Below are 21,269 nucleotides of genomic sequence, written 5' to 3' on the forward strand. Positions count from 1 at the left end.
TAGAGATGGGGTTTTGCCACGTTGGCCAGGCTGGTCTTGAACTCTGGGCCTCAAGCAATCCAACTGCCTTGGCCTACCAAAGTGCTGGGCTTACAGGAGTGAGCCACTGCACCCTGCCTGCTTTTCTTATAAACAGATGGTGTCTTGCTCTGTTGCTCAGGCTAGATTGCAGTTGGTTCAATCATTGCTGATCCTCCCGCCTCAGCTTCCCAAGTAGCTGGGACCATAGGTGTGCATCACCGCACCTGGCTAATTTTTAATTTTTTCTAGAGATGGGGGTCTACCTATATTGCCCAGGCTGGTCTTGAACTCCTGGCCTCAGATGATCCTCTCACAAGACAACATCTTTGACAGATACTGTTCATACCCTAGAACATACCAGAATGCTGACAGAGCTTGTGTTTGCGAGGCCTGTGGAATTAATGGAGACATTTCTACACTTTTCGACTGGGGCCTTGTGCCTATGGCTCGGTGGGTAGGGGAGATCACCTCTGTTTGTAAAGAACGAAACTGAGTTTGCATTACTCTTCCTTAAGGCAGGTCTGCCCAGCTCCCGGAACACTCTGAAAGCCGCACGCCAAACCCATATCAGGTGCCTGGAGTCTGGAGGTTTTGGCTGCAGCCCCAGGACCAGCCTTGCCCTGCGCCTTACCTGATTCTGGCTGAGATAGGAAGATGCTCGGTAACTCAGCTCCCCTTCCAGGCAGTGCAGACGAAGGGGGCGGTTTTCAGCCGGGCCTCCCAAGTTGGAACCTTATCATTTCCAAAGTTCAAGTTCGAGGTATCAGAAGGAAGAGCAGGGACCAGCCTAGGGTGAGGTTGCTGAGGTGCCCAGGGTGCAATTTTTTATTTATTTTTATTTATTTATTTTTTGAGATGGAGTCTCGCTTTGTGCCCAGACTGGAGAGGAGTGGTGCAGTCTTGGCTCACTGCAACCTCCGCCTCCCTGGCTTAAGCGATTCTCCTGCCTCAGCGTCCCCAAGTAGCTGGGATTACAGGCACCCACCACCATGTCCAGCTAATTTTTTGTATTTTTTTTTGTGTGTGTGAGGGACGGAGTCTTGCTCTGTAGCCCAGACTGGAGGGCAGTGGCACAATCTCAGCTCACTGCAGCCTCCACCTCCTGGGTCCCGGTTCAAGCGATTCTCCTGCCTCAGCCTCCCGAGTAGCTGGGATTACTGGCATGAGTCACCATGCCCATCTAATTTTTGTATTTTTAGTAGAGACAGGGTTTCACCAAGTTGGCCAGGCTGGTCTTGAACTCCTGACCTCGTGATCTGCCCACCGTGGCCTCCCAAAGTGCTGGGATTACAGGCATGAGCCACTGCGCCGGCCTTGCTTTATTTTTTTGTGTGTGGGAGGGAGCATGGTGGCACACCCCTGTAATCCCAGCTACTGGGTGGCTGTGGTAGAATTGTTTGAGCCTGGGAGTTCGAGACCAGCCTGGGCAATATAGCAAAACACCATCTCTACAAAAATAAAAAATACAAAGATTAACCAGGTGTGGTGGTGCATGCCTGCAGTCCCAGCTACTCTGGATGCTGAGTCAGGAGGATCACTTGAGCCCAGGAGTTTGAGGCTACAATGAGCTATGATCACAACACTGCATTCCAGCCTGGGTGATAGAGCAAACCCCTCTCTTAAAAAAAAAAAAATTAAAAATGTGTTGAGGTGAAAAATCACATTAACATAAAATTAACCATTTAAAAGTATACAATTCAGGCCAGGCGTGGTGGCTCACGCCTGTAGCACTTTGAGGGGCCAAGGTGAATGGATCATTTGAGGTCAGGAGTTCGAGACCAGCTGGCCAACATGGTAAATCACCATCTCTACTAAAAATGTAAAAACTAGCCAGGCATGATGGCCCTTGCCTGTAGTCCCAGCTACTTGGGAGGCTGAGGCAGGAGAATCACTTAAAACAGGGAGGCGGAGGTTGCAATGAGCCGAGATCGCGCCACTGCACTCCAGCCTAGGCGACAGAGTGAGACTCTATCTCAAAAACAAACAAACAAAAAATTTAAAAACTAGCCGGGCATGGTGGCCCTTGCCTGTAGTCCCAGTTACTTGGGAGGCTGAGGCAGGAAAATCGCTTGAACCCGGGAGACAGAGGTGGCAATGAGCCGAGATTGGGCCATTGCACTGCAGCCTGGGCCACAAGAGCAAAACTCCATCTCAAAAAAATGTTAAAAAGGCCAGGAGCAGTGGCTCACACCTGTAATTTCAGCACTTTGGGAGGCCGAGGCAGGGGATCACTTGAGGTCAGGAGTTCGAGACCAGCCTGGCCAACATGGTGAAACCCGTCTCTACTAAAAATATAAAAATTAGCCAGGCATGGTGGTGGGTGCCTGTAATCCCAGCTACTCAGGAGGCTGAGGCAGGAGAATCGCTTGAACCTGGGAGACGGAGGTTGCAGTGAGCTGAGCCGAGATTGTGCCACTGCACTCCAGCCTGGGAGACAGAGCAAGACTCTGTCTCAAACCAAAACCAAAACCAAACAAAACTAACTGGTGGAGCATGCGTCCCAGCCTGGGGACTACAAGGGGCATGGCCTGGCTCTCACTTTTGCCCTTCCTTCCCCCGACCCAAGTCCCACCCATGGGCCTGGGCTTGGCCACGCAGCACAATTGAACATTGAGTAACACACAGATAGTGAATATCAGAGTTTACTTGTGGGTTGTGCAAGACAGGAGACCTTTGGAGACCCCTCTGTTATTTCCTTGAGCCCCAGAAACTACCCATGCCTACACCCCAAAAACAGCAGCAGCATGAGAACGATTAACACACATTAAGGACCTATTGTGTGGGGGTCCCCGGAATGCCTCACATGAAGTCATGTGTCTTGTCAGAGCCCTTGGAGACAGGGCCACTTCATGTCCCCATATTACAGATGAGGAAACTGAGGCACAAAGCGGCTAAGCCCTCAGCCATGGGTCCACAGCCAGGAACCTGGGTCCAGCCCTCCAGCCGTGCCCCTGGCCCTGGGCTGCTCCAAGCTTGGCACACATGGATTTGAAATGTTCACAGCCCGAGGGGGTGCAGCGGATTTTGCAGAGTCTGAGACTTGCACATCAGCAGCATGGAGATTACGGGGTTCAGGTGAGAATCCTGGCTCTGGTGCTCAGTCCTGGCCGTGGGCCCCCTGGTGAGTCACTGCCTCTCTTGGGGCCTCGGTTTCCTCATCTGTAAAATGGATGGAGACACTTAGAGAATCACTGCCTAAGCCCCCCACTCCCCTTCTGCCAGTAACAGAATCTCATCCATCTGGACAGCCGCATTTCCCCGCCTCCCCTGCAGCAAGGTATGGCCATTTCACTCTGTTCTGGCCAGTGGGATATAAAAAGAAGGGTTTTGAGGCTTCCTGGGAAGACTTCCAGGAGACACCCAGCCAGCGCTGGCCTCTGACTTTCCCTCAGAATGAGGAGGTGAAGGCTGGAGCTCTGGCAATTATTTTGTGCCACGAGGCAACCTTGAGGACAAAAGCTAAGGATGCAATAAAATGAGAGAAAAATCAAGTCCTACTGCTACTGCAGCTGAACCCGAACCTATCTCTATGGTGTCCTTTTCTTACACCAGGTCTCTATTCCTCATCCCTGGGCTCACACCAGTGTGGAGTCCTTCCCCATGCTCCCTGGTCTGTGGCCCAGCATTCGACGCATCTCGTGCGTAACCCCATCCCAGTGCCCCAGGCCAGCCGACAGTGTCCGGTGCATTCTGGATGCAGGCAGGCTGCTCTCCCAGCCTCCCCCCAGGGCTGCAGGTGCTGTGGCAGTGGCCATGGACCCAAAGGGGTCCCCAGGCTCTGGACAGGTTGAATAGGGGGTCCGACGATGGATACCCTGCTGAGGCTGAGCTCTGGGGCTGGCCTTGGAGACTTCGGCAGGGCGGGCGACGTCATCTTCAAAGGATGGCGGGGACAACTCGTGGAGCCCACGGCGGGCAGCCCGGGCAGCCCGGAGGAGAGTGTGGGTCAGCACAGCCACCAGAACCAGGGCGCCCGAGCCGAGGATGGAAGCAGCTGCTGCGCCTGTCTCGATCTCGAAAAGTAGCAAGGCATAGATGGACAGTGCTAGGGAAGGAAACGACTCTCATTTATTCAGTCAACAAACATTTGCCCTCCAAGCCCTCAGGGAGTTCTTGCACACACGGAGAAATTACGAAAAGCCCTGCCACATGACAGGCACATAGAATAGGCATTTAATCCTCCCACATCCCACCCGTGCATCATCATCACATCCATTTTACAGAGAAGAAAGCTGGGGCCCAGAGAGGTTAGGGGACTCCTCAAAGCCACACAGCCAGGCAGTGACAGAGGTGGGATTTTAACCCAGGCTGGTGGGCTCCAGAGTCTGTGCTCTGAAGCACAGTGCTGCCTCCGAAGGAGACAACAGAAAGAGACTAATTTCAGCAGCTGTGGGCCGGGGCTTCCCTGAGGAGGAGCTATTTGAGCTGAGACCCTGGGGAAGAAGCAGCAGTTTTTGGGAGAGCTGAGGAGGATGACAGCTGCAGGGACATGGCAAGTGCAGAGGTCCTGAGGTGGAAACACCCAAGAGTGTCCGAGGCTCAGAAAAAAGCAAAACGGGTTCTGGCCGGGCTCAGTGGCTCACGCCTATAATCCTAACACTTTGGGAGGCTGAGGCGGGTGGATCACTTGAGGTCAGGAGTTTGAAACCAGCCTGTGCAACATGGTAAAACCCTGTCTCTACAAAAAAATACAAAAATTAGCTGGGCATCGTGGCGGGCGCCTGTAATCCCAGCTCCTCAGGAGGCTGAAGCAGGAGAATTGCTTGAGCCTGGGAGATGGAGGCTGCAGTGAGCTGAGATCGCACCACTGCACTCCAGCCTGGGTGACAGAGTGAGACTCAGTCTGAACAAAAAGAAAAGAAAAGAAAAGAAAAAAGAAAGAAAAATGGGTGTGTAGCTGGAGCAGAGAGGTGGAGAGGTGGGGGAGAGATGGAGGAGTTAAGGAAGGAGTGGATGTTGGGGACCAGATGAGGGTGGGGGCCACAGAAAGGGGTGTGGGTCTTCTCCTTCTTCTCCTTCTTCTTCTTTTTCTTCTTCTTCTTCTTCTTGTTCTTGTTCTTCTTTTTTTTTTTTGAGACAGGGTCTCGCTCTGTCACCCAGGTTGGAAGGCAGTGGCTCGGCTACGGCTCACTGCTGCCTCAACCTCCCCAGGCTCAGGTGATTCTCCCACCTCAGCCTCCTGAGTAGGTGGGACTACAGGTGCATGCCACCATGCCTGGCTAATTTTTTTTTTTTTTTTTGAGACAGAATCTTGCTCTGTCACCCAGGCTGGAGCACAGTGGTGCGACCTCTGCTCACTGCAACCTCTGCTTCGCGGGTTCAAGCGATTCTCATGCCTCAGCCTCCCAAGTAGCTGGGATTATAGGCACCCACCACAACGCCGGCTAATTTTTGTATTTTTAGTAGAGACAGTGTTTCACTATGTTGGCCAGGCTGGTCTCGAACTCCTGACCTCAGGTGATCCGCCCACCTTGGCCTTCCAAACTGCTGGGATTACAGGCATGAGCCACTGGGCCCAGCCTGATTTTTGTATTTTTAGTAGAGACGGGGTTTCGCCTTGTTGCCCAGGCTGGTCTCCAATTCCTGAGCTCAAGTGGTCCTCTAGCCTTGGCCTGCCAAGAGGGCTGGGATTACAGGCGTGAGCCACTGTGTCCTACCGGGTTTTCTTCTAAGAGCAATGAGTAGGGGGATTTTGGAGCTGGGGAGGAACAGGACCTACCTGCTCTATCTTTTTTTGTTTTTTTGAGACTGAGTTTTGCTCTTGTTGCCGAGGCTGGAGTGCAGTGGCACAATCTCAGCTCACTGCAACCTCTGCCTCTCGGGTTCAAGCAATTCTCCTGCCTCAGCCTCTCGAGTAGCTGGGATTATAGGCATGCACCACCATGCCTGGCTAATTTTGTATTTTTAGTAGAGACAGGGGTTTCACCATGTTGGTCAGGCTGGTCTCGAACTCCTGACCTCAGGTGATCCACCTGCCTCGGCTTCCGGAAGTGCTGGGATTACAGGCATGAGCCACTGCGCCCGACCACCTGCTCTATCTCTTAAGAAGCCTCCCTGGCCGGGCACGGTGGCTCACGCCTGTAATCCCAGCACTTTGGGAGGCTGAGGTGGGCGGATCACAAGGTTAGGAGATCGAGACCATCCTGGCTAACGTGGTGAAACCTCATCTCTGCTAAAAATACAAAAAATTAGCCGATCGTGGTGGCGGGCGCCTGCTGTCCCAGCTACTCGGGAGGCTGAGGCAGGAGAATGGCGTGAACCTGGGAGGTGGAGCTTGCAGTGAGCCGAGATCATGCCACTGCACTCCAGCCTGGGTGACAGAGCGAGACTCCGCCTCAAAAAAGAAAAAAGCCTCCCTGTTGGTGGAATACCCATATGAGGGAATATGATGCAGCACGTAAGGAATGAGGCACCGCTCCATTCTACAATGTGGATGAACCAGGAAAACATCATTCTGAGTGAGAGAAGCCAGATGCAAATAGCCACAGAGTGTGAGGTGTCATTGATCTGAAATGTCCAGAACAGGCAAATCCTGGCCGGGCGCAGTGGCTCATGCTTGTAATCCCAGCACTTTGGGAGGCCGAGGTGGGTGGATCACCTGAAGTCAGGTGTTGGAGACCAGCCTGGCCAACACGGTGAAACCCTGTCTCTACTAAAAATATAAAAAATAGCCAGGTGTGGTGGCACGTGCCTGTAATCCCAGCTACTTGGAAGGCTGAGGCAGGAGAATCGCTTGAATCTGGGAGGTGGAGATTGCAGTGAGCCGAGATCGCGCCGCTACACTCTACCCTGGGCAACAGAGCAAGACGCTGTCTCGAGAAAAAAGAAAAAAAAAAATACAAGCAAATCCATAGAGACAGACAGTAGATTAGTGGCTGCCAGGGATGAGGAAGGGGGAATGGGGAGTGATTGCTAATGGAGACAGGGTTTCCTGTTGGGTGATGAAAATATTCTGGAACCAGATAGTAGCAATCGTTGCCTAAGACCGTGAATGTGCTAAATCCCACTGAACTGTACACTTTAAAGTGGGTAAAGGCTGGGCGAGGTGGGTCACACCTGTAATTCCAGCACTTTTGGAAGCCGAGGTGAGAGGTTGCTTGAGGCCAGGAGTTCGATGCCAGCTCAGGTGACATAGGGAGACCAGTCCCTACAAAAAATAAGAAACTATCGAGGAATGGCAGTGCTTGCCTATAGTCCCAGCTAGCTGCGGGGCTGAGGCAGAAGAATTGCTTGAGCCTAGGACATGGAGGCTGCAGTGAGCTATGATCACACCACTGCACTCCAGCCTGGGTGACACAGCGAGACCCTGTCTCAAAAAATGGAAATAAAATACACTGGTTAAAATGGTATTTTTTTTTTTTTTTTGAGATGGAATCTCGCTCTGTCACCCAGGCTGGAATGCAGTGGCGCAATCTCGGCTCACTGCAAGCTCTGCCTCCTGGGTTCACGCCATTCTCCTGCCTCAGCCTCCTGAGTAGCTGGGACTACAGCCGCCCGCCACCACACCCGGCTAATTTTTGTATTTTTAGTAGAGATGGGGTTTCACCTTGTTAGCCAGGATGGTCTCGATCTCCTGACCTCGTGATCTGCCTGCCTCAGCCTCCCAAAGTGCTGGGATTACAGGCGTGAGCCACCGCACCTGGCCTAAAATGGTAATGTTTTTGTTATGTGTACTTTGCCACAGTGAAACTGCAACTTAACTGGGTATGGTGGTGCACACCTGTAGTCCCAGCTACTTGGATTGGGAGACTGAGGCAGGAGGATTGCTTGAGCCAGGAGTTCAAGTCCAGCCTGGGCTACATAGCAAGACCCTGTCTCTAAACAAACAAAACCAGAAACACCCCCAGCAACTCAGCTCTCAGGGTCCTGCATCTCTGTCTGTCTCTGCCTGGGGTGGGGGTGAGGGTCAAGGTGGAGGAGCCAGCCTCTGCTCTCTACTCTCTGGTGCCCACAGGTTTGCCACGCCCCAGGCTTGGGGGGCATTGAGAGATTCACAACCCCTCTCTGGCCTCAGTTAGCCAATGTGAATAAGAAGGGACCTTGAGGGACCGGGCGTGGTGGCTCACACCAGTAACCCCAGCACTTTGGGAGGCCGAAGTGGGCGGATCACTTGAGGCCAGGAGTTTGAGACCAGCCTGGCCAACATGATGAAACCCCGTCTCTGCTAAAAATACAAAAATTAGCCGGGCGTGCTGGTGGGCTCCTGTAATCCCAGGTACTTGGGAGGCTGAGGGAGGAGAATCGCTTGAATCTGGGAGGTGGTGGTTGCAGTGAGCTGGGATCACTCTACTGCACTCCAGCCTGGGCAACAGAGCAAGACTCCATCTCAGAGGAAAAAAAAAAAAGAAGGGACTTTGAGGACCTGAGCTAGCTAGCCCTCCATCAGCCTCTTCAGCATACAGTTGGCACCATTCTTAGTGGTGCATCGTAGGACGTTTAGCAGCTTTTACCCACTAGATGTCAGTAGCAGACCACCAAAAATGTCTCTAGGCAGTGACAAAAGTTCCTCTGAGGCCAGAATCAGTCTCAGTGGAGAATCCCTGGTCTGGTCCCTATCTCTACACTGCAGAGTGGATTTGGGATCACTAAGCCACTTTGGCATCAATGATGTCCTCATTGGACCAAGCTCAGCCAATCAGAGCATTAATTGCTTCCCCTGATGTTAGTGATTGGTGGAGGAATATTACATGGCCCAAGCTCAGCCTATCAGAGTCAGCCCTGAGACTTTAGCCTGGGCTACTGGGACAGATAGATTTTCCTGCAGCGTCTCGGGTATTGGTAGGAGAGGGACCCAGAACACATGGGGGACTTTTTTTTTGTGGCACTTTCCAGGCTGTTTATACGCGTTCTCTGGCTCTGTACTATTGCTTTGGAAGATATCACACTGCATGATGTCCCACATGTGAAAGCAAGGCCAAGGACTTTTTTTTTTTTTTTTGCTGGAAACATTTTGAAAGGGATTTTGTAATTATTCTTTTAGTTCTAGCTAGCAATGAATGGATGATTGGTTGGATGTGCTTGGGAATTCTTGCTGAATGAGGTCACCTAGCCTCAAAAACAATCTAAATGGGAGGTGAATTAATTCTCAATTTTACGCTTAGTGAGGCTGACATAATGTTACCTTTTTTTTCCTTTTGTAATTGTTCTTGTATTTTAGAATGAGGATATCTTATTCCCTAGGTCTTTAATATTTCTGTTGGCCTGTGCAAAGACTCAAGGCTCCAGGCATCGTGTCAAAAGTGCTTACAGATAGAGGCATCTTTCTCAGAGAGAAGCCCATTCAGGGAACAGCAGATGAAGAGGTGAAGTGACAAGCATTTCTGTTTCTTTTTTCTTTTATTATTATTATTATTATTGTTATCATCATTTTTTAGACAGAGTCTCGCTGTGTCACCCAGGCTGTGCAGTGGCACAATCTCGGCTCACTGCAACCTCCGCCCCCTGGGTTCAAGCGATTCTCCTGCCTTCAGCCTCCTGAGTAGCTGTGACTACAGGCATGAACCACCATGCCTGGCTAATTTCTTTCTTTTCTTTCTTTTTTTTTTTTTAGATGGCATCTCACTCTGTCGCCCAGGCTGGAGTGCAGTGGCATGATCTTGGCTCAGTGCAACCTCTGCCTCCCAGGTTCAAACAATTCTCCTGCCTCAGCCTCTGGAGTAGCTGGGATTACAGGGGTACGCCACAATGCTTGTCTAATTTTTGTATTCTTAGTGGAGATGGAGTTTCACCATGTTGCCCAGGTTGGTCTCAAACTCCACCTCAAGTGATCCACTCACCTCGGCCTCCCAAAGTGCTGGGATTACAGGTGTGAGCGACCACACCCGGCTGAGAGGCATTTCTGATAACCTAATTTGAGTGCCTGGATCCAGCCACACCTGAAGCCAACTTCCCCTGATAATTTCAGATGCACAAGTCATCCATCCCTTCTCCTTTTTAAAAAAAAAAACTACTTCTGGAGCATTTCATTAAGTCAAACAACAAAAGTTATGCAGTGTTCCGTGCACTTCACATATATAAATTCCCACAGTGAGCCTTAGGCTCACATCTCATTAAAAATATTTTAAGGGCCCGGCGTGGTGGCTCACGGCCGGGCACGGTGGCTCACGCCTGTAATCCCAGCACTTTGGGAGGCCAAGGTTGGTGGATCACCTGAGGTCAGGAGATCGAGACCATCCTGGCTAACACGGTGAAACCCCATCTCTACTAAAAATACAAAAAATTAGCCAGGCATGGTGGTGGGCACCTGTAGTCCCAGCTACTTGGGAGGCTGAGGAAGAACAGTGGCATGAACCCAGGAGGCGGAGCTTGCAGTGAGCCGAGATCGCACCACTGCACTCCAGCCTGGGCGACAGAGCGAGACTCCACATCAAAGAAAAATTTTTTAAATATATCTTTTTAAACATTTATTTATTTATTTATTGAGATGAAGTTTCACTCTGTCGCCCAGGCTGGAGTGCAGTTGCGCGATCTTGGCTCTCTGAAACCTCCACCTCTCAGGTTCAAGTGATTCTCCCACCTCAGCCTCCCGAGTAGCTGGGATTACAGGCAGCTGCCACCAGGCCCAGCTAATTTTTTTGAATTTTTAATGGCGGGGTGGGGGGTGGTTTCAGCATATTGGCCAGGCTGGTCTTGAACTCCTACCCTCAAGTGATTCACCCACTTTGGCCTCCCAAAGTGCTGAGATTATAGGCGTGAGCCACCACGCCCGGCCTAAATATCTTTTTAAATTTCTATTTTCTGTGGTGGGACTATGAAAAAAAAAACAGTAATAGCAAATCCTGTTTTTCATTCAGTAGGATATTTTTTCTTCCTGTAAAACAGATGTTTACAGGGCTGGCAGGGACTTATATATGATTCAGCATTGAGTCCGCAGCATCATCAACACATTTGTTTCAAGATTAAAACCAAATATAAGGCATTAGGAGTCTCTTGAAAGACACTTAATGATTTGGTTCCTTTACCAGCCCGGATGGATGAAAGAAAGTTGATTGAAGAAAAGTTATTACAAATCAGGAAGGAAGGACAGTGTGGTGCGTTCCAGCATCTGGGGTATCCTTTTTTTTTTTTTTTTTCTTAAGCCATTTTTGAGCTGGAGATTGACATTTGTAACCAAAACAGCTTTCACTCATTCCAACCTGTAAAATGCTATCTTTTTTTTTTTTTTTTTTTTTTTTGAGACGGGGTTTTGCCCTTGTTGCCCGGGCTGGAGTGCAGTGTCGCGATCTTGGCTCACTGCAACCTCTGCCCCCTGGTTCAAGTGATTCCCCTGCCTCAGCCTCCTGAGTGGCTGATATTATAGGCACCCACCACCACGCCCGGCTAATTTTTTTGTATTTTTAGTAGAGACGGGGTTTCACCATGTTGGCCAGGCTGGTATCAAACTCCTGACCTCAGGTGATCCACCAGCCTCGGCCCCTCAAAGTGCTGGGATTACAGGCGTGAGCCACTGCGCCTGGCCAAAATGCTATCTTTAGACACCACGCAGGCCATGAAAATTTTTGTCCAAATTATAAAACTGATGAATCAGAAGTGTTCTGATGACAGCTAGCATTTGTGGAGTCCCTGCTGGAGTCAGATGCCATCCACGGGCTTTTTTTTTTTTTTTCAATGAGATAGGGTCTCGCTGTATCACCCAGGCTGGAGTGCAGTGCAGTGGTGTGATCATGGCTCACTGCAGCCTCAACCTTCGGGCTCAAGTGATCCTCCCACCTTAGCCTCCCGAGTAGCTGGGACTACAGCTGTGTACCACCACACCAAGTCTATATATATATATATATATAAAATATATAAATATATATTAATAGAAACATATATGAATATAAATATATATTTATATATTTAATAAATAAATATATAAATATATATAGATATATATATATATTTTTTGTAGAGATGGGGTTTTGTTATGTTGCCTAGGCTGGTCTCAAACTCCTGGCCTCAAGTGATCCTCCTACCTCAGTCTCCCATATTGCTGGGATTACAGATGTGAGCTACTATGCCTGGTCCTATGGGCTTTCATGAGGATTAAATCTCAGAATCGCCTCAAGTGATTCTGTGAGGTAATGACAGTTATTCCCATTGTACTGATGAGGAAATCAAGGCACAGAGAGACTTTGCCCAAGGCACCAAAGCAAGGAAGTGTCAGAGCCTGGAGTTGAACTCAAGGAGGCTGTCTGCAGAGTTGATCCCAGTTAGGGGACCATTGCTGCTCTCTACCCAACCCAGGGTCCCATGCCCCACGTTCTATTCCAGCACACACCTGCTAAGTAGACGGAGATCCCACAGCAGAAAAGGCCAAGGGCCACGTGTCTGAGGAGGCGGCACTCGTAGAGAAACCAGTCAGACCTGGAATGAAGGGGAGCAGGAAGATAAAGCGTTCAGGAAGTGGAGCTGGTGGGGGGAGGTCAGTGAGGACAGGGAGGGAGAGCCGCTTAAATGAGACAAGGACCCAGCTTTCAGGGACCCAAAAATCTATGTGAGTACCTAACCATCATCCATCTACTCGCCCACCCATTTACATCCATTTACTTATCCACTCTCCATCTATCCATCCATTCATCCATCAGCTCATGTATCCATCAGCCCATCCATCCATCTATCCACTCATTATCCATTCATCCATTTATCCACCCATTCACCCATTTTTCCACTCATCCATCCATCCACCCATCCATCCATATGCCCATTCACCCATCCATCCACTTATCCATCCATCCATCCATCCATTTATCCATTCATCCATTTATCCACCCATTCATCCATCTGTCCACTTATCCATCCACCCATCCATCCATCCATACTTCCATTCATCCATCCATCCACTTATCCATCCATCCATCCATCCATCCACTTATCCATCCATCAAACCAGTCATCCATCCACTCATTCATTCATCCACCCACTTATCAATTCATTCATCCATCCTCTTATCTATCCATCCATCAGCCCCATCCATTCATCCATCCATACAATCATTTAGATATCCACCATCCACCTATCTGATATCTATCCATTTATCTATGCTCCATCCATCCACCCATCCATTTTTCCAAGTCAGTGTCCACCATCCATTTACCATTCATATTCATTGATTATTTGACCAGCACTCATATACAGCCTTTCATCCATTTAACCATGTGCTATTAATCCATCCATCCATTCATTTAAACACCCTCTGCTATCCTATCTACCCATCCCTCACCCACCCATCCACTGGTCATCCATCTTCCATTCACTATCCATCCACCCCTCATCCATCCATCCATCCATCCATCCATCCATCCATTCATCCTTCCTTCCTTCCATCCGTCCACCCCATTCTCTTTCCCCTACAATCCATCTATATGCATGAGTCCACTCAAACACTCAACACTCAGGATGCAGCTACTATGTGCAGATACTTGCCACACACCTGGCTTCCATTATTTTACAGACTACAAGCTTCTTTGAGAGATGAGGAAACTGAGTTTCACGTGCTGTTATTGATGATACAAACCGCGACCCCAAGAGGTGAGACTGATTGAGGAGGAAGTGGAAGCTATGAGAGCTTCCATCGTCACTCAGCTCCCACCAGTATAATGAAAGTGGACGCCTTCCCCGTCTTCCTGTCGCCTTCCCTGCTGTCCCCTTTTCAGCACAGTGGCTAGAGGTGGTCATTCAAAACCTAAATCAGATCACCTTCCTCCTCACTCACAACCCTCCTTAGCAGAAGAAATCCCAAAGTCCTGTCTCCTCTCTATCCCATCTCTCTGTTTCCTTTCCTTCTCAGCACTCATTACCATCTGCTATTATTATTATTATTAGAGATGAGGTCTCACTATGTTGCCCAAACTAGAGTGCAGTGGTTATTCATAAGCATGATCATGGCTCACTGCAGCCTTGACCTCCTGGGCTCAAGGGATCCTCTTGCCTCAGCCTCTTAAGTGTATGGGACTACAGGCATGCACCACCACACCTAGCTAATTATTTTTTTTTTCTTTTTGTAGAGGCAAGGTCTTGCTATATTACCCAGGCTGGTCTCAAATTCCTGGCCTCCCAGCACTTTGGGAGGCCAAGGTGGGTGGGTCATTTGAGGTCAGGAGTTCAAGACCAGCCTGGCCAACATGGTGAAACCCCGCCTCTACTAAAAATACAAAAATTAGCTGGGTATGGTGGTGGGCACCTGTAATCCCAGCTACTCGGGAGGTTAAGGTGGGAGAATCGCTTGAACCCAAGAGGTGGAGGCTGCAGTGAACCGAGATAGCGCCACTGTACTCCAGCCTGGGTGACAGAGCAAGACTCTGTCTCAAAAAAAAAAAAAAAAAAGAAAAAAAAAGAAAAAAAAATTCCTGGCCTCAAATGACCCTCCTGCCTCTGCCTCCCAAAGTGCTGGGATTGCAGGTGTGAACCAGCATGCCTTGTCCTTGTTATGTTTCCTTATTTTCTGTGACTCCATGAGAGCAGGTCTGGGTCCACTTGGTCCCTGCTGTCTCTGATGCCCTGAGCCAGATCCATTCCCCTGCAGGCAGGCACCCAACACATGTTTGCTGACCCGTGGGACCCATGCATTTCATTGTCCCTTGGGCGGAAGGTGCGTGGTCTGGATAGGATCTACCTCAATGGTGGGAGTTCTCATCTGCTCAATTTCACAGAATTCTGGACTAGAATTTGGGCTCCTCTCCCCCGACGTTCTGGAGAGAAACACTACCATGTGGGACAGCGGAGTCCTCAGCTCAAGGAGGGTTCCTCCTTCCACAACCACTGCCCCTGATAGAGGTCCCTCAATGACCACATCCCTGACTGAGTTCAGGTCCCTGAGGAAGGAACTCAATTTCAGGCCAGGACACAGGCTCTGGCTGGCTCTACCCAGAACCAAGTTCAAGTCCAGCACTGTCCCGCCTCCCACCCACTTCCAAGCCAGACAGCCTGAGAGCTCAGCCTCCCCTGTTTGAGATCCAGGCAAGCTGATCCTGGACCCTCTTTGAGCCTCAGTTTCCTCATCTGTAAAATGCGAGACACAGCAGTGATTGCACCTGCTGCAAAATTGAACAAATATAGAATGGAGGGAGGGAAGGAGGGAGGAAGAGAGGAAAGGAGGGAGGCAGAGAGACATGGAGTGGTGGGGAGAGGGAAGTGGGGAGGGAAGCTGTCCCCCCAGCCTGAGGCCAAAAGAGGGGAAGAGGCTCAACCAGGCTCACCCAGCCCCCAGCCGGGCCTCCGAGGCGGTGCGGCCAGTCCTCCTACCTCCTGGGGCCAGGCCCCCGCGCCAGCTCGGCGCCCAGATGGCCACAGAGCGCGGCGAGCAGCAAGCAGGTGAACCCCAGCACGAGCACCAGCGCGGCCAGCGCGGCGGCCAGAGGCAGCAGCGCCCCGGCCGCGTCCTCGGGCAGCCCGGGGCCGGCGCCCAGCTCCTGGCCCAGCCCCTCGGCGCGCAGCCCCCGCAGCTCGGCGCGGCCCGCCTGCAGCTGGAACAGCAGCTGCGCGCCCAGCGCCGCCAGCACGGCCGCCGCGATGCCCAGCAGAGACATTGCAGCCAGCACCCGGCCGCCGTAAGAGCGGGCCATGGCGGGGGTTCCTGCGGGCCGGGGGAACAGTTGAGGAATTGAAGTGGTTTTAGAGGGCAGGGGAGTTGGGGGGAGTCCGAGGGTCCTCAGGGGGTCCCCGAGGGGGGCGGGGCCGCAGGGAGTGTCCGAAAGTTCGGGGACTGGGCTGGGGGTCGCCAGACGGACAGGGGCTCCGGGGTGCTGGTCGCAGCCGGGACGCCGAATCTCCGCGAAAACTTGGGACAAAGTCTTTTCTCCTCCCTCCCGGGGCCCCGCGGGCGCCCCCTCTTGGTCCGCTGGGCCTGGCGGGGCGGGGCCTGGCACCGGGCGCAGGGCGGGGAGGCCCCACGAGGGACTGGATCGCGGGAACCCCACAGCTCGCTAAGTTCAGAAAAGGGCACCACCCCGCCCCCTGCCGCCCTAAGCATCGATTGTATTGTGGTTTAAAACAAGAAAAAGGAGACCGGGCGCGGTGGTTCTCCCCTGTAATCCCAGCACCTTGGGAGGCCGAGGCGGGCGGATCACAAGGTCAAGAGTTCCAGACCAGCCTGGCCAATATGGTGAAACCCCGTCTCTACTAAAAATACAAAAATTAGCCGGGCGTGGTGGCTGGAGCCTGTAATCCCAGCTAGTCGGGAGGCTGAGGCAGGAGAATTGCTTGAACCCAGGAGGTGGAGGTTGCAGTGAGCTGAGATTACGCCATTGCACTGCAGCCTGGGCGACAGAGCGAGACTCCGTCTCAAAATTAATTAATTAATTAATTAAAAAAATAAAAAAAAAAGAGAAAGGAGGCCGGGCGCGGTGGCTCTCGCCTGTAATCTCAGCACTTTAGGAGTCCGAGGTGGGCGGATCACTTGAGGTCAGGAGTTCAAGACCAGCCTGGCCAACATGGTGAAACCCCCGTCTCTACTAAAAAAAAAAAAAAAATTAGCCGGGCGTAGTGGTGCGTGGCCTGTAATCCTAGCTACTCGGGAGGCTGAGGTGGGAGGAATGCTTGAATCAGGGAGGCGGAGGTTGCAGTGAGCCGAGATTGCACCACTGCACACTCCAGCCTGGCTGACAGAGTAAGACTCCATCAAAAAAAAAAAAAGAGAGAGAGAGAGAGAGAAAGGGCTGGGTGAGGTGGTTCACAACTGTAATCCCAGCACTTTGGGAGGCTGAGGCAGGAGGATGAGACCAGCCTGGGCAACATAGCCAGACCCCATCTCTACAAAAAATAAGGAAGTCAGCCTGGTGTGGTGGTGCATGCCTGTGGACCCAGCTACTTTCGGGACTGAGACAGGTGGATCGCTTGAGCCCAGGAAGTCGAGGCTGCAGTGAACTGAGATCATGCCACTGCACTCCAGCCTGAGCGACAGAGCGAGGCTGTGTCTCAAAAAAGAAATAACAAAATTTAAAAATTCACTTTTCATTTGATCTCAACCCAGGGACTCTGTCATTGGCTGAGATTTCCCCTCTGCTTACCTCCTTCAAGGCTTTGGGTAAACGTTGCTTCCTCTAGGAGGCTAGGGAGAATCCTGGATCCCTTCCCCAACTGGTCCCCCAAATTATTCCCACAGCACTTTAAAAAAATCGAGATGAAACTTACATAACATAAAATTAACCATTTTATTCAGTGGCATTTAGTGTTGTACAACCATTACCTCTGTCTAGCTCCAGAAGATTTTCATCCCCCCAAAAGGAGACCCCGTCCCCATTACCAGCCACTCCCCATTCCCCCTCCTCAAGTGGCTCACAACCATTAATCTACTTCCTGTCTCTGTGGATTTGCCTGTTCTGGACATTTCATATCAATGGAGTCATACAAGAGGTGGCATTCTGGCTTCTCTCACTCTGCATGATGTACTCAAGGTTCATCGAGGTTGTAGCATGGATCAGTGCCTCATTCCTTTTTATGGCTGCGTAATATTCCATAGCGTGTCTGGAATACATTGCGTTCATCCGTTCATCCATTGATGGGTATTTGTGTTGTTGCTTCCTTTTGGTGAAGGTGACTAATGCTGCTATAAACGTGTGCACAGGTATCTTCTTGAGTCACTGCTGTCAATTCTTGTGGGGCGTGGACTCCTAGGAGTGGAGTTGCTGAGTCACATAGTTACTCTATTTTAACTCCTTGTGGAACCCTCAAACTTTTCCACAGCAGCTGCACCGTTTTCCATTTCCACCAGCAATGTCTGAGGTTTTTAAAAATAATTTTCTGCACATCCTCCCCAACACGTGTTTCCTCCTGCCCTCCTCCTCCTCCTTTCCTCCTCCTCCTCGTCTCCTCCTCCTCCTTCTTCTTCTTCTTTTTTTTTTTTTTTTATTTTTTTATTATCAGGGCCTTGCTCTGTCACCCAGGCTGGATTGCAGTGGTGTGATCATAGCTCATTACAGCCTTGACCTCCTGCTCAAGTGATCTTTCTGCCTCAGCCTCTCCCCAAGTAGCTGGGACCACAGGCAAGCATCAGCATGCCTGGCTAATTTTTAAGGTGTTTTTTTTTTTTTTTTTTTTCTTAGAGATGGGGTCTTGTTATGTTGGTCTGGTCTCAAACTCTTTATACCCAAGTGATTCTCTCACCTCAGCCCCCCTAAGTGCTGGGATTACAGGAGTGAGCCACCACACCCAGCCTCCTCCTTCCTCATAATAGCCATTTTTTTTTTTTTTTTTTGAGATGAACTCTCACTCTGTTGCCCAGACTGGAGTGCAGTGGTGAGATCTCGGCTCACTGCAACCTCCACCTCCCGGGTTCAAGCGATTCTTGCACCTCAGCCTCCCAAGTAGCTGGGATTACAGGTGCCTACCACCACACTCAGCTAATTTTTGTATTTTTAGTAGAAACAGGGTTTCACCATGTTGGCCAGGCTGGTCTCAAACTCCTGCCTCAAGTGATCCTCCCACCTCGGCCTCCAAGAGTGTTGGAATTACAGGTGTGAGCCACCACACCCAGCCAGTTTTTTAAATTTTTTTGTAGAGATGGGGTCTTGCTATGTTGGTCTTGTCTCAAACTTCTTATGCCCAAGTGATCCTCTCACCTCAGCCTCCTGAAGTGCTGGGGGATTACAGGGTGAGCCACCACACCCAGCCTCCTCCTCCCTGATAATAGTCATTCTGATGCTTATAAAGTAATATATCATTGTGGTTTTTATTTGCATTTCCCTAATAACTAATGGTGTTAAGCATCTTTTCATGGGCTTTTTAGCTGTTCATATATCTTCTTTGGAGAAATGTCTATTCAAGTCCTTTCTCTATTTTAAATTAATTAATTAATTTTTTTGTAGCGATGGGGTCTTACTATGTTGTCCAGGCTCATCTGGAACTCTTAAGCTCAACTGATCCACCCACTGGGCCTCCCAAAGTGCTGAGATTACAGGCATGAGCCACTGCACCTGGCCTGGAATCAAGTTTTTTTTTCAGGTTTGAAAATTTTGGGGCCCCTTGAAAAGAGTTTGTGGGCCCTGTGCCCTCAGCCTCGTAGGTAAAATGGCCCCAAGGAAGAGTATGGGGTGAGGGTGACCCTTCACTTCCAGGTGGCCTCCTTCTTTGCTGTGTGACTTTGGGCACATCCCTTAACCTCTCTGGGCCTCTTCATATGTAGCAAGAACCTGTTCCTTCTTTCAATTGATTGATCGATTGATTGATTCATTCACTCATTCATCAGGCCTCAGCCCAACACTCATTCTTTCATCATCACCAGTGTTAGGGTGAATTTTCCATGTTTTCCAGGTAAGGAAAAGTCTCACGTTGAGGGCTCAGCAATTCATTTGGATCAGGGCTACAGTTTGCTCTGGGTGGTGGGAATACAGAGATACAAGATATTTTCATGTATTCATTCGACGAACATCAGCGGAGAGCCCATCTACGTGCTGGGCTCTGAGGACCCAGGGGTGACCAAGACAGGCCCAGCTCTCCCTTCTGGTGCTCACAGCCTGGTGGGGGAGGTGGAAACATACATGAAACCCCACAATAAGTGGACACTTACCTAAATGGCCAACATTCATTGCAGTGCTGGCTTAGGTTTTGCCATTATTTGTTGGGGTTGGGGGAACACAGATACCAAGGTCTGGTCCTGCTGTTTGTATGTGGGGTGATTCTCTCATTTGGGGGTGTCTGGCTTCAACTTGGAAAGTTAACCCTGCAAGCAGGCCCCACACTGCTCTTGGTAGATGGTGAGCTCATCTACCTTGGCCTTTTGCTAAGCTGCCCTTCTCATTCCAGCTCAGACAGGTGGGGAGTGGGGAGGTGGGGATGGGGGGTGAGGCTTGGAGAGTTCCACCATACAGTCCAAGGCACACAGCCTGACAGGGACAGAGAGTGGACTCCCTCAACTTCACTGCCCAGATAGGGATGGCTGGTCACTGCATGTTGGCTGGAATAATAGTAACAATGTTGACAGGTTACATCGCCTGTCATTTGTTGGAAAAGGGCAACCTGGTATGATTTACAGATAATTTAAGTGATTTTTATTTTTTTGAGACAGAGTCTCCCTGTGTTGCCCAGGCTGGAGTGCAGGGGTGCAATCTTGGCAGACTGCAACCTCCACCTCCCAGGTTCAAGTGATTCTCATGCCTCAGCCTCCTGAGTAGCTCGGACTACAGGTGCGTGCCACCACGCCAGCTAATTTATATATATATATATATATATATATATTTTTTTTTTTTTTTTTTAAGTAGAGACGGGGTTTCGTCACAGTGGCCAGGCTGGTCTTGAACTCCTGACCTCAGGTGATCCACTTGCCTCGGCCTCCCAAAGTGTTGGGATTACAGGAGTGAGCCACCACGCCCAGACTCAATGCACCCATTTCACAGATGCGCCACGGCAGTCCAGAGAGGGCTGCTGGAACATGAAGCATCAGGCAGCACCAGGGTCCTGAGCTGGGTCAGTTTTCCAACCTGGAGGTTGGAAGTCGAGGTGAGCATGAAATCAGGTGGTCATCCAGTATTCAGGACCCTCTGGCCTCCCAGGCCCCCAGCCTCCTTCTTCCTGTCAGCCAGATTCCCGTGCACCGCAGTCACGCTTGCTAGTTTCCATGGACACGCGTGGACTCCTAGGAAACCTTTTCCGGAGACTGGGCACGAGAGGAGTGATTTGCATCTCATTTGAATGCTAGGCCCTGCCCCGAAAATGTGCCATCTCGTCCTGCCGCGAGGGGGCGCCAGAGGCCAAACCAAGCAGTTCGTGAGCCGAGTGAGCACCTGCTCCTCCTTGTTCACTGACCTGCCTGGGAGAACCTGGCTTTAATTCTAATTTTTCAGAGGAAGGGATTAGTGTTTAGAGAAGGGAGTTGATCTCACGGTCACAAAGCCAGGAGATGGTTCTAGATCGGAGTTTTTGATTTCTGTATTCTGCCGTGTTCCCTGGTAATGCCCCAGTCCACGAGCAACAGAGGGAGACCTGGGAGACTCTTGGCTCCTGCTGGCAGCCCGGGACCCCCAGCCCACGTGGTATCAAATATTGAAATGCATCCGTGTAACATATAAATCTGTTGTTAAAGGATTGTTGTGATTTTGCGCATGAAATATGTGGGCAACTCGGCCGGACGCGATGGCTCACGCCTGTAATCCCAGCACTTTGGGAGGCCGAGCAGGCAGATCACCTGAGGTCGGGAGTTTGAGACCAGCCTGACCAACATGAAGAAACTCCGTCTCTACTAAAAATACAAAAATTAGTCAGGTGTGGTGGTATGCCTGTAATCCCAGCTACTTGGGAGGCTGAGGCAGGAGAATCGCTTCAACCCGGGAGGCAGA

The 21,269-nt window shown here is 50.6% G+C and overlaps 1 protein-coding gene across 2 annotated transcripts; it reads right to left on the minus strand.

Moving 5' to 3' along the window:
* Positions 1 to 763: 763 nt before the first annotated feature.
* On the minus strand, positions 764 to 20,118 carry TMEM221 (transmembrane protein 221). Of its 2 annotated transcripts, XM_034945357.3 has the most exons (4): positions 15,244 to 20,116; positions 12,281 to 12,366; positions 3,836 to 4,066; positions 764 to 3,180 (listed from the first exon to the last, which is right to left on the minus strand). In XM_034945357.3, exons 1-4 carry the CDS (start codon positions 15,561 to 15,563, stop codon positions 3,119 to 3,121), a joined length of 699 nt encoding a protein of 232 aa, XP_034801248.2. In that variant the 5' UTR covers positions 15,564 to 20,116; the 3' UTR covers positions 764 to 3,118. The 2 variants fall into 2 exon arrangements, with proteins under 2 accessions (XP_034801248.2, XP_034801247.2); XM_034945356.3 differs by having other exon boundaries at positions 764 to 4,066; positions 15,244 to 20,118.
* Between the last annotated feature and the right edge of the window lie 1,151 nt (positions 20,119 to 21,269).

Source organism: Pan paniscus, chromosome 20 (genome assembly GCF_029289425.2).
Source record: "Pan paniscus chromosome 20, NHGRI_mPanPan1-v2.0_pri, whole genome shotgun sequence".
Lineage (NCBI taxonomy): Eukaryota > Metazoa > Chordata > Mammalia > Primates > Hominidae > Pan > Pan paniscus.

Coding starts and splice junctions, on each gene's coding strand:
- TMEM221 (XM_034945356.3), bottom strand. CDS start 15,563: ATGGCCCGCTCTTACGGCGGCCGGGTGCTGGCTGCAATGTCTCTGCTG. Junction 12,367..15,243: donor CGGGGGCCTGGCCCCAGGAG/GTAGGAGGACTG, acceptor CCTTCATTCCAG/GTCTGACTGGTTTCTCTACG. Junction 4,067..12,280: donor GATCTCCGTCTACTTAGCAG/GTGTGTGCTGGA, acceptor TTCCTTCCCTAG/CACTGTCCATCTATGCCTTG.